The sequence below is a fragment of the Leptidea sinapis genome, chromosome 38 (assembly GCF_905404315.1).
Source record: "Leptidea sinapis chromosome 38, ilLepSina1.1, whole genome shotgun sequence".
Taxonomy (NCBI): domain Eukaryota; kingdom Metazoa; phylum Arthropoda; class Insecta; order Lepidoptera; family Pieridae; genus Leptidea; species Leptidea sinapis.
This window is the reverse complement of record NC_066302.1, coordinates 8,405,352-8,418,973: the sequence shown is the minus strand read 5'-3', so window position 1 is coordinate 8,418,973 and position 13,622 is coordinate 8,405,352. Positions and strand designations below refer to the sequence as shown.

General features: G+C 38.5%; 1 protein-coding gene across 1 annotated transcript in view; it reads right to left on the bottom strand.

The window, feature by feature from the left end:
- The window catches only part of LOC126975985 (G-protein coupled receptor Mth2-like), a 58,305-nt gene extending 57,391 nt beyond the window's left edge, over window positions 1-914 (bottom strand). Inside the window, exon 1 of the mRNA XM_050824121.1 lies at window positions 313-914. Coding sequence (XP_050680078.1) covers window positions 313-738 — 426 coding nt within the window. The 5' untranslated portion in view covers window positions 739-914. The remainder of the gene's footprint in view (window positions 1-312) is intronic.
- Between the last annotated feature and the right edge of the window lie 12,708 nt (window positions 915-13,622).

Genomic DNA, 13,622 nt, shown 5'->3' with positions numbered 1-13,622 from the left:
TCATTTATCCGAAATGGCAATTCCGCACTTGCATCGGAGGACGTTTTTTAAAATTATACATTTGCTTAAATATATTTATAATATACAATATATAATATAAACATAAACATCCATGAGTCGGAAATTATACTCTATATACATATTTCAAGTGTAATGTGATTTACCTACGGAATAAAATATTTTTTGTTTTTTTAATAAAATAAAAATTTATTGATGCATTTCAAACTAGCGAAATAGATTACTCTTAGTTTTGTTGGAGTCAGGACAGAGTTGCCCTTGGTCCTTGTTATTATTATAATATATAATATTCACCTCCTGTAAATATATCTCCTCATCCGGTGAACTTGAATCTACTAAATATTTCTCACATGATAGATCAAACATGTACACAAAATGTTCCTTAGCTACGATATTCGTTGCCTCCTTTTCTTTAAACACAGTTGGACTGAAGTAATTTTCTTCAGTTTCATTTATTTCAGAGCACGATCTGTTCAAAAAGGCCTGCCCAGCCCCACAGCACTTCCAGAGACAAATTCTACCAATACACGGACATCCAAACACTGCAGCAACTCCATCTTCAACTATTTCATACCACTTTCCACTAGCATACTCAAAACCGTCAAAGATTATGGAACCATTTTCAAAAACGGGTCCTCCAGTTATGTTTACACTTTCAGTCTTACTACACGGTTGGGCATACACAGAAACAAACAGTATTAGTAACAAAAAACACTTCATTTTCACGAGTCTTTCGGGGGCACATTAGATTATAAAAATCCTGAGTAATTACGAAACGATCCGGTGTGAAATTATCGCGAATAAGCGTTCTTTATCACAGTGCTCGTGAAGTAATACGATGTATCACATATATGATGATAACGAAGATAAGGTTTGGTACGGCGAGTGCGGGAGACGACATGCTTGCCGCGTTTTTGTTTCTTAACTGGGCGTGAAGTGAGAGCACGGATTACTTATAGCTGAAACTTCAGCTTCGCGGTCCTGTTGCCTTTGGGTCATTTCGTCTATAGCACACACGAGCGGGTAAATTTTTCCGTGTAGACATTGATGTATTATTTATATTAATTAACTTCTTTCTGGATCCATAGAATGAAACATAATATACAATATTATGAGGAGCTTGCCATAGTATGAGAACCGTATTCATAGCTGTTTCAGAGATTAGCATGCCCGAATAAACAGACATAATATATTCTTAAAACAATTTTTTCAGCCTCGGTTACATCAGAACGCCGTACCTACACAGTTTTATTAGTAATTCGATGGATTCCGTTTAGGCGGTGATAGGGGTGATTCTTTTCAACAATTTTAACTCCCATATGTATGATGCAAAAGTTAACCATTTTTGAGTTGCCATGTTTACTTATAGCTTATTTCAAAATAAGTAAAAAATGTAACATTAAAAATTTATTAAAAAATTGTATCAATTTGAAATCTCATTTTTTCTTCTGATTTATAAAAACGGTTAAACACACGTAATTAATCAACAACAAAACAACAATTATCGGTCGAAATTTAAAAATGATATTTTAATTATAATAAGAAAGCCTTTTTTTACAGTTAACAAAACATAATAATTCTTGTTTCTTTGTAACTGTCGCATTATGTCTTCTGTAATGACAGTTGCTATGTGTGGTAAATAAGTAAATAAATATAGAAATAATATTTACCTACTTACTAATACATACAATAAAATACATTTTAATTTATTTAACTTACATCACTATATTAACTATATGCAGTAACGTATGAACTGTCTTCCTCTATTCCTCTTATTTCCTCTGGGGTATCATTCAGTTATTGCTTAGTCCATGTTGGTGTTTCAATTTATAAATATATATAACCATATTATTTTTTCGACATTTTCATATCATTTCGTTAAAGTAGCAAAATTATGGTGCTTTTTTATGGTTGTGTGTCGATATTAAAACGATTTGTGCTGAAAGCCACACGAAAGAAGTGAAAACTTTTTATTGGAAAAGTTTTCTCTGCATTGGCATAGTTCAAAAAATATTACGTCCGTACATAAATTACTCAAAAAATCTAATCAAAAGCACTTCATGAAGGCCAAGAAAATGACACTTATGAATGACATTATTTTCTTTTTTTACATTTACCAACACTTCAGAAAATATGTGCCTTAATGAGAAGATGTGGCAAGAAACTCCTTTGCACACTTTTTTTTAAATCAATATTTACAGCTTCATCGTCTTACAAATCATTTCAATAACAATATTATTATGTAAAGTGATGCAACAAAAATACTCAAACGTCAAAATTTACTCAATGCCTTTCACGAGTAAGTCAAAAAAATCAAATAATAATGTATTTAAATTGAATAAGTAAAAACACAAGAGTTATTAAGTACAGTAGATGCATCGATCCACATTCACCGTAAATATATAAAGGTAGGTATTATACGAGCATTTTATTAGCGATTATAAAAATATAATAACTTTCATTTTAAAAACATGAAGCGCACAGTTTCTGGTAACATAATCATCCCGCCTCTGCTAGAGGCACTCGTTCACGAGCGTTCTTATTGTAATTAAATACAGACAGATAAAAAAAATTCAAATTTCAAATTTCTATATTTGTTAATAAGATATATACAAAAATTACTTATAATCTACTTATTAAAGCAATTTACAATTAAGCCTTATATATGTAGGTATCAGAAAACTTACTTCTACAACCCTCAAACATCTACGTGTTGAGGGATAAAACTTTATTATGCTTAAAAAACTAATACATATGGTTTGTGGGGGAAAATCCAGGAAACTGGGAAAACCTGGCTATTTGCTATCACTTAACCTAACTTAAGACTAATGACTAGATCTTAAAACTAACTTAAAAGTAAGGTAAATAAATACATAGATATGTATACATAGATATATAATATATAAATATAAGAGGGGTGTGGGATGGGGGGGATCCTGGAAAAGGAAAGGAGGGAGAGGAACTAGGAGGCCAGTTTTCCCCGTTACTTAATACTTATAACTAAACCAATTAACAATTTATTGGTTTTACATTTATTCAGACCTAGCTAGAACTCTGTGTGCGTGTGTGTGAGTACGCTAGTGTTCTGTGAGCTCTAACCAGTTGTGATGTGGTAATGCATGTTTGTAACGTTTTATGCTGAGGCAGTACTCTGTGAGTGACTTACGACTACAAGTCGACCGGAGGGCGGGGTTTTTTCCGTCCTTCAGTCGGCGTAGCCCTCTGTAGAAACTATCAGATATCTCTTGTATGTGTTGTTGTAGTGTTGGAATGTTTTTCTTTACACGAAGTCGTTTAGGATTTGTACGCGGTTGGGTCCGGTAGATGGTTTTAAGGGATCTATTTTGCACAGTTTGTAGTTTACGATAATTGTTGTGATTTGTGTTAATCCATACCGGACTTGCGTATGTCATGACCGGGCGTATGTAGGACTGGTATAGTAGACGCTTGTTACTAGTTGAGAGAGTGGAATTCCTATAGAAAATGGGTCTCAACAGGCTCAAGGCAGTAAGTGCCTTAGAGCGGGCATAATTAATATGAGGCGTGAAGGAAAGTTTCCGGTCGAGGATAAGTCCTAGGTATTTAGCCTGTGACTGCCATTCGACCGGGTGGTTATTAATATGTGGTTTTAATGAGAGATTGAGTTTACGGGATGTTTTGTATGAGAAAAGTACCGCCTCGGTCTTTGTGTCATTGATTTTAAGCTTCCACTTGTAGAAGTAGTTGCTTACACAATGGAGGGCTGTATTAAGGTGTGAGACTATAGAGTTGATGTTCTTACTGCTGCACAGATAAGCTGTGTCATCAGCGTACAGGGCGAGGACCGTGTTCGAAGGTTATGGGATGTCTCTCATATAGAGTAAAATAGCCCTCGGTGAGATGATGGAACCATGTGGAACACCTGCTACTACTGGATGTGGGGGGGGATAAACTATTTTTGACTGTAACTCTAAGAAATCTATTCGTAAGGAATGATTTTATTATTCTACAATATTCAAAGGGGACTTGTGCTTCGAATAATTTATGAACTAAGGCATCATGCCAGACGGTATCGAAGGCTTTCTCAAGGTCGAGTAGTACCATACCAGTCTGGTGTCTCAAGTTAAATTGGTGTGTTATGTGTTTGACCACGCGCGCCAGTTGGTGAGTAGTCGCGTGTGACCTTCGGAAACCGAATTGTTCCTCAGGTAGGTTTGACTTTATAAGTGAGTTTATTCTATTATTAATTAAAATTTATAATATTTTACTTTGTGTGCAAAGTAAACTAATTGGTCTATAGTTCGCGGGGGAGGTGGGGTCTTTTCCCGGTTTGTGTATCGCGGTGATTACTGCTATTTTCCAGGACGAGGGAAAATAGGTGAGACGGAGGCACGCATTAAATATATTAACTAGGGTGTCTATTGCTTTTGAAGGGAGGTGTTTTAGAAGTATGTTCTGTATGTCAACGTGCCCGGGGGCTTTTCGCGGTTTACAGGTTTTTAAAATTAATTTGACTTCGCGAGGTACAACTGGCGTAGGTGCGGTCAGTCAGTTTATTTTATAACGGTGGTCTAGAGACCGCGACACCTCGCGTTCGGTATCGGGGTCGTTCAGATCCACGGTGAGTCTATGTTGTCGCTCAAAGTGTGTACCTAGGGCCTCGGCCTTTTCAGCGTCCGACCGGGCGGGGCCCGAGGGGGTGCGGAAGCAGGGTAAGAGGGGTGTGTACGTTTTTAAGGCGTCTCGCGAACTGCCACAGTGAATTGTCGCGGGTGTCAAGCGATTCAAGCTTTTTGTTCCATTCGTTGGAAGTGAGAGATTTGATTTTAAAAGATATTTGGTTTTGGAGTGAAGGTTATAGGTTATAGGTTATCACGGGCTATTATCCGCAACTCGACGACTACAGCGCGCCTATTTTGCGTGGTGAGGAGGGCGGCTAATCCTGCCACCCTAGTTCCTCAAGGTAATGTATCAAACCTCTGATGTCACCCATGACCTCGGGGAGAGTCCTCGGTGACCCCAGGTGTTTGGCCCGGTATGAGGCCACACGTTTTGGAGTGAATTAATAATCATGTTAAACCGACGCGTCTGAAGTCTCTGTGCGTGATGTCGGTATTGCTTTTTAGTTTGATAAGTCTTGTTATGTCGTGTGGGAGTTTGTTTGTTTGTTTCGGTGTGAAAGTCGGGATGTTCGCGTTACGGGCTTCGATTATAGCGTCAGTCAGTGTTTGTATGGCGTTGTCCACTAATTCGGGTCGGTGTAACTTTAAGGAGCCGGGGGAGGGGAGGGCTTCGTTAATATGTTTTTTATAATTGTCTCATTTGGCATTAACGTATTTAAAGATAGGTCGCGAGATGCGCGGGATGAGGCTATTAATTTCGAAAATAATGGTACAATGTTCCGAGATATCGTCTTAAGTCAGTGGGTCTTGTTTTGATTTTTTTGGCAAGGGTGAGTTGCAATTTAGCGGCAAAGAGCCTAGGGTTGGAGGGGAGGTGGGTCGCTTTGTCGGGAATAAAAATATTGACGTAACCTGCAAAGTGATTAAAAAGACGCGATCCATTGGGATTCGCTCGACTGCAATCCCAATGTCTATGACGGGCGTTAAAATCTCCGGAAGAGATGACGGTGTTGCCGAGAGAAAGAGCTTTCGCGATGGCTGTCGTGATTCTACTGTCTTGTCTAGGGCAATAAAAGTTAACTATTGTGATGGGTGTCTGTCCGCGGTGAGACTCTAATCTAATTGCAATTATATCGCATATATCATGTTCCACCGGTGGAAGTGAATGATGCGATATATTTGACTTAACAAAAATTGCGACGCCACCTCGGGCGCGGTTGTCTGTCAATCCGTCACGTCTGTAACAGGTGTAACCGGGGATTGAAAAAAGTCGTGTGGGTTAGAGGTGTGTTTCTTGTGTGAGTGTAATGTCGATGTTGTGTGTTCCTAGGAAATGTATGAGTTCTCTTTTCCTACTCACAATACCGTTTATGTTAAGCGACGCTACTCGTAGAGGACGAGCAGTGCCAGTCGGGGCAGGCGTCGCTGTCTCTTCATCCATGGATGCTCAGGAACTCGAGGACTGTGATGATTTGCTCCTCGTAGCTCATGCTGCGGCGGAGCAAAGGTTTCAGCTGACCTGCGATTTTAATGAGTTTTATTATTTCATGAGTTGACATTTCCTCAGAGTCTGGCTCTTCGGTAGATTTAAGTGGTGACGAGTCTGTCTCGACTCTTTTAAAAACACCTGGCATTGGGCCAGTGCGCTTAAGGCCCGGGAAGACTTGTCTTCCGGACTGAGTGCCCGAGAGGGGCGGCGGTCCGGCAGTGGACCGCGTTGTGGGTGGCTGAAGGCCCTGTGGCTGAAGGCCTGACGGTGACGGGGCGTTCCCTGTCATAACTGAGTTCCACCCGCGGCCGTTCGCCATGTTCGATTTGAACAGGCGGGGCTGGGGTGGTGCGCTTTGGCGTATCTGGAAGTGCTCCTGGCGCTCCTTGACGGCCGCAAGGTAGATGCGGCGTTGGGGGCACTGGCGGTACGAGGCCGCGTGCTCTCCGCCGCAGTTGCAGCACCGGACTGGAGCCTCCTCCTTCCGTTCGCACTTCGCTGTGATGTGGGCTCCCGTGCACTTGACGCAGCGGGCGGTCCGGTTGTAGTTCCGTTCTGCATGTCCGAATGTGTCGGCACCTGGAACACATGGTGCCGTATTTATTATTTGATTTGTATTTAAATATGCGCACCGATTGGTGACAAATATATTTAATTTTCCTGAAGGCACCGATGTCGGTGCTCAATGCGTCGCCCTTGAAGGCGACAACCTTAATGGGTTTGAACCTCAGTTCCTGCAGTGACTTGCCTAGCTCTTCTGCGGAGCTGTAATATAAACCTTGGAAGACAGAGATGTGGGCTCTGTCGTCATTATCGGTATACGTGTGGAATTGTAAGAGTTCCACACCCTTGAGCGCAGCTAAGGCCGATTCTTTATCGGCCTTCGTTTTGCATGACAACTGAGCCATATGCGGCTGTATGTTGAAATTGAAGTTTTTAATGCCCGCGGCAAGAAGCGCCGCGCGACATCTCTCAAAATTGAAATTCTACTTCGAGATTATAATTGGGGTCGGCCTCACCTGTGAGGGTTTGGCCGTTACCTGAGCTCCCGGTGTCTCCTGTACCGGGAGCGGCTTGAAGACGTTGGCCGTCGCCAACGGCTTGGGGCACCCGCTAATCGGGCGCGGCTTGGCCGACGTCGACGCGTCACGGCGATCCAATCCGGCAGGCCGCCGTGCAGTCGCTGTCTGGATTCAGGCTCCGGCGGGGAGGCCGGGTTGTCCAACTCCATCTCGGCGATCACCTTCGCCGAGGGTTGCTCACCGGGGCTAGGGCAGCCCCTCTTCATGTCCTGCGACACAGAACAAACACACGTTTTAACATTTCACTGCTTCGAATCGTTAAAAGCGCGCCAAAGGGGCGCGTGTAGGTAATTATGCAAGAAATTTCGATAATAATAATTCCACGAAAACCAGCGCGCAAACACGTCTCGTCTATTCGAGCGCAGGTAGGGGAATCCAATATCAGATGTGACCATACAGACAGATAAAATAGTTTTAGTTGTTTTATAATATTGATTTAGCTCCAAGCGCTTTTCACATTGAACATTAAGGCGAAGAGTAAGGAGAAAACTCCAAAACTAGGTGTTTTTAGATACGTTTTATGGTGAATATATACCATTTGATGCTATGAACACTACTTTATCCTGTTACACATACCTTTAAAACTTATTCTTAAGCTACTCCAGAGTTATTTTAAACTACCATTTTTATTTACAGTTGGCATGCTGTTTCTCGGTATGACGCATTTGTTTTGTACGAAACTCAGATGGGTTATTCTTATAGCGTGTACATTTATTGTGTAAGTCCATTTACGAGGATAAGTAATTCATTCAAATTCAAATATTTTTATTCAAAATAGGATTTAAGATCACTTATTGAACGTCAAAATCTACCACCCATTCAAAAGAGACTGCCTCAGACCTGAGAAGGATGGGCGCAAGAAACTCAGCGGGCTTTTTTTTTTAATATAAAATATGGATTACAATGTAATATCGTACAATAAACATTTATAATTAAAGAGCCTGAGGGTGTTCGCTTTATTCCCAGTCCGTGGTGTCATTAAGAAAATCGTTTATGCTATAATAACCTTTCCCACACAAACGTTTTTTAACAATTCTTTTAAATTTCGTAACACATTTGTTTTGTACATTTTCTGGGATCATATTGTAGAAGCATATACATCGCCCAACAAAAGACTTGCTAACTCGACCCAACCGAGTAGTAGGCACAACAAGTTTATGTTTGTTCCTCGTGTTAACATTATGAATGTCACAGTTTCTAGAAAATTCCTCAATGTGCTTATGAACAAACAAAACATTATCGAAAATTTATTGAGAAGCAACAGTGAAAATGTTTATTTCTTTAAATATTTCTCTTAATGATTCTTTAGGAGGAGGTTAAAAATCGCGCGAATAGCCCTCTTCTGCAGCACAAAGATAGTATTAATATCGGCCGCACTGCCCCATAACAATATACCATAGGACATAATACTATAAATAACTAAAGTATACTAATCTCGCCGTATCTATGTCAGTTAATCGTCTAATTTTCTTAACCGCATATGCTGCCGAACTAAGCCTATTCGCCAATCCATCAATATGGGGGCAACTGCAATTTGGAATCAAGAGTAATGCCAAGAAATATAGCAGATTCCACTGGTTTTACCACCTCTCAATTTAATTCGCACCTACATTTTTGACATTTGGCGCGGTGAATTTAATATAGTTGGTTTTGTGATTATTTAACAATAAGTTATTGGCGCTAAACCAGTACACGATGTCAGATAGAGCATTGTTTACTTCGTCATACAAAACTTGGCTTCGTTTCACTTTGAATATAAGTGGAGTGTCATCCGCAAACAATACCACCTTGTGTTTTTTTTCTACAAGGTTAGGTAGATAATTTATATAAATTAGGAAGAGGAAGGGTCCAAGAATAGACCCTTGTGGTACCCCCATACCGAGAGGAGTCCCAGGAGATCTCCTGCCATTCACCTCGACCCTCTGAATCCTATTATTTAAATATGAGATCAGAAGATCGAGTGCAGATCCTCTTATACCATAGTGGCATAGCTTCCTAACCAGCGTTGAATGCTGAACACAATCAAAAGCCTTAGATAAATCACAGAAGATACCAAGTGCATTCTGTGATTCCTCCCAGGCCTCAAACTGAATTTGAAATTTTGTTTACATTCCTTAAGATTTTCCAAAAGAAGTGACTCGGCAACACTGGTGGAGGAGACAAGGGTGCTTGAGATGGAAACTGGAATGTCAGAAAAAAAAATTCTCAAAAGCAGAAGCTACTTCCTGCTCAGAGTGGATTTTTATATTGTTTATTATTAGATTATATTCAAACTTGCAGTCTTTCGCTCTTCCAGATTCCCAGTTAATAACTTTCCAAGTCATTTTTATTTTATTTGAAGCATTTTTAATTATTTCTCTAATATGCATTGACTTAGCAATAGTACATACTTTCTTAAATAATTTTGAATATTTTAATCAATAACAAGGATTATAAGCATATTACTCTTTGCGCCTTACTTTTCGACAAAAGTAAAGTAAGAAAGTATTCGCTCTTAAAATATGATCAGGCGTTACATTTTTCATGCTTTGCAAACCAGCCAATTGCTAGAGTCCAGACATCATTTACACAGAGCTTGCCGACTGCCGTACTTCGCTCACCGCGCGTGTGATATAATTACCTCTCACCTATCTGTATCAGGCAGTGGTATACTATTGATTCTGTGTTGGTGTAAAAATAATAATAATGGGAAATAAGACTGGACGTAAGCCGAGAAAATCAGTGAAGTTGTCCAGAAAACGTAAATTAGTTCTTGCAAACGACGTAAAAAGACGACTCCAGTAAATGGGTGATAGCGTTCAGTAAGTACATAACTACCTATGTCTATTAACATACCTAATATAATAATTGGCATATTAATTGATAATGATTTTAAAACCAATAAATTCAAATATATTCAGCTACCTTGTATGTTTATATTGATATACCTAATCATGCTATTTTCGTTTATAAGAACATCAAATAACAAATATTCTCAAGTCTAAGAGTAAACTACACAGCAGCGTAGTACCTAAGAAAAGTTCGAATTAGAGTTCTAAAAAATACCTATCCGAGTGCTGATATTGGCATAGTAATAGGCATAGGCATAGGCATAATAATACTTGCAGCTCTACGTACACAAGTAGCATGACCATGAGATCTTATGTTTAATGAAAATATCTTTTATTTCAATGACATAATTATGTTATTTTTAGGGGTATACCAAATAACATTGATTCCCGCGAAGACAATCTGAGACGTGGTGAGTATTGAAATATAATGTTATAATTTTACAGCATTAAAATACTATATAATATGCATTATATTATAGGGTAGTATCACTGAATTAATAATCCGACAAAAATAAGATCTTTTTCTGTAGAGTTTGTGTTGAAATGAAACTAAATCTAACAAAACTAAAATTTGCTACAAATATATTCCTTCTTTATCTCCAATAAGCGTGAAATTTTTGCTTTGAAATTTTGATATTTTATGTCGTAAAAACGATTATCCGTTACCTCTTCACACAAAATTGACGAAATGGGGCTTCATTCAGGATTAGTTTTCTGCTACTACTTACATAATTTTGTCTCTTAAAAATTACGTAAGGAAAGCAGATATAATATTTTCATAAACACGGGAAATAAATTAATGAATATGTAAAGTATAAATAATCTCAGAAAAAAATAAAATGAATCGTCTCAAATTCATATATTTTTCTGATAAGTATTAGCTTTAAAGTGTGGTATTAAGGGTTATTTTATTTTGTCACTCTGTACGCATTGCACAGAGAGATCTATTGATATTCGATAGTCGAAACAACGTCAGTCCGCGCTCGGCCGCCGTCGTGGGTAGACACTTTGTCGGTTTTTAGTAGCAGCTCGTTTTCGGAAAGATCGCTGTACGAGCATGAATATTTTTTACAAGCTCTACAATACTTTGATACTTTACATGTACGCAGTCAGACTTTATTTTATGGATTTATAAGTTCATCTCTAAATATAAGGTCTATATTAAATCGAAATCCAAGATGGCGCCTATGAAATTGACGAACTTCTCTTCATGGGTGTCATTTTCATGGTTGTCGGGGTCAACAATAACGAATATCGGGTCAAAATCGAAATCCAAGATGGCGCCTATGAAATTTACCAACTTCTCTTCATGGTTGTCGGGGTCAACAATAACGGTTATCGGGTCAAAATCGAAATCCAAGATGGCGCCTATGAAATTTACCAACTTCTCTTCATGGGTGTCATTTTCATGGTTTTCGGGGTCAACAATAACGAATATCGGGTCAAAATCGAAATTCAAGATGGCGACTATGAAATTTACCAACTAAAAAAAGTTGGTAAATTTCAAATTCATATATTTTTCTGATAAGCATGAGCTTTAAAGTGTGGTATTAAGGGTTATTTTATTATGTCACTCCGTACGCATTGCACAGAGAGATCTATTGATATTCGATAGTCGAAACAACTTCAATCCGCGCTCGGCCGCCGTCAAGGGTAGACAATGTGCCGGTTTTTAGTAGCAGCTCGTTTTCGGAAAGAACACTGTACGAACATGAATATTTTTTACAAGCTCTACAATACTTTGATACTTTACTTGTACGCAGTCAGATTTTATTTTATGGATTTATAAGTTCATCTCTAAATATAAGGTCTATATTAAATCAAAATCCAAGATGGCGCCTATGAAATTGACGAACTTCTCTTCATGGGTGTCATTTTCATGGTTGTCGGGGTCAACAATAACGAATATCGGGTCAAAATCGAAATCCAAGATGGAGCCTATGAAATATACCAACTTCTCTTCATGGTTGTCGGGGTCAACAATAACGGTTATCGGGTCAAAATCGAAATCCAAGATGGCGCCTATGAAATTTACCAACTTCTCTTCATGGGTGTCATTTTCATGGTTTTCGGGGTCAAAAATAACGATTATCGGGTCAAAATCGAAATCCATGATGGCGCCTATGAAATCTACAAAATTTTCTTCGTGGGTGTCATTTACATCCTCAAAATTAGAATTCATTCAGAAACGTAAATTTTATTATAAATTGCCTTTCTAACAATATCGCACATGCTAAATTAATTCTTCATGCCCTAAATATATAAATATTTACGTTTCGACTTTACACAATATATTTTATAAAAAACATCCGTTACCAATCTAATTAATAAATCTCAAAATTTGATTTTGAAAGACCTATATAATGATACCCTACATGCAAAAAAAAATTCATCCCCTTTTTAACCACAAGAAGCTATTTTATTATATTAAGTATTATAATATAATAAAATAGCATATAGCGTATATACTTATTATTTAAGAATTATTACCACCATATTATGTCAAGAAGAGTTACTTCAATAGGTATTGTAATCATAAGGTATAATCAATTACATAAATGTAACGTATATCTTCCTTAATCCCGCATTATTTTCAAAAGACCAAAGGAAATGTCATGTATCAAACTTGAATCTAACTTTCGAACACCTATCCAACGATACCCCACAAGGTAAGTCTCCAGTATTTTTTTCAACTTCACTTTTAGGGGAGGTGTCCTTTGGGGGGAAGCTACGTCCAAAGCACCAGACAACATAAAAAATGGCGTGCGTACAAAGTACACATGTATACATGAAGTGAAACTTATTTATGAAAACCAATTTTTAACTCTCATTTATATTAATAATTATCCTAATCTGTTCTCTAAAGCAAGTGATTTTTGTCAATATTAAATGTTTTATTAATTATTATCACTCATTAAACCTGCACGACACAAAGCTAGTAGGGAAGATGTTCTACATACTCGCGGCCGCGCGCTATACCTGCAAGATACAACGCTAGTAGTGACTTGTTTTACTTCATAGCGGTACCGTCTGCTTCATGCTACATTCAAATTTTAATCTCAGTCTATCTCAATCAGACTCAATCTCCCCCCCCCCCCCCCCCCTCTTCTTGGATAAAAACGTCCTTCATTTTCGTGACACTTTATTCCGTTTCATCCGTAAAAATTTAACCCTCATGCGGGCAAAGAAGTTTCACTTCAAAAATGATCCCAAGTTCGTTCTCTGCGCCCTCGAGAACCTCGGATTCGATATCCATAATGTTGAAATCATAATTTTGCGCGGCGGCCATCTTGGATTTCAAAATGACTCCAAATTCGTTCTCTGTACCCTCGAGAACCTCGGATTCGGTATCCATATTGTTGAAATCATAATTTTGCGAGGCGGCCATCTTGGATTTTAAAAATGATCCTAAAATCGTTCTCTGCATCCTCGATAACCTCGGATACGATACCCATATTGCTGAAATCATATTTTGCGCGGCAGCCATCTTGGATTTCAAAAATGATCCCAAAATCGTTCTCTGCACCCTCGATAACCTCGAATACGATACCCATATTGCTGAAATCATAAAATTTTCGCGGCGGCCATCTTGGATTAAAAA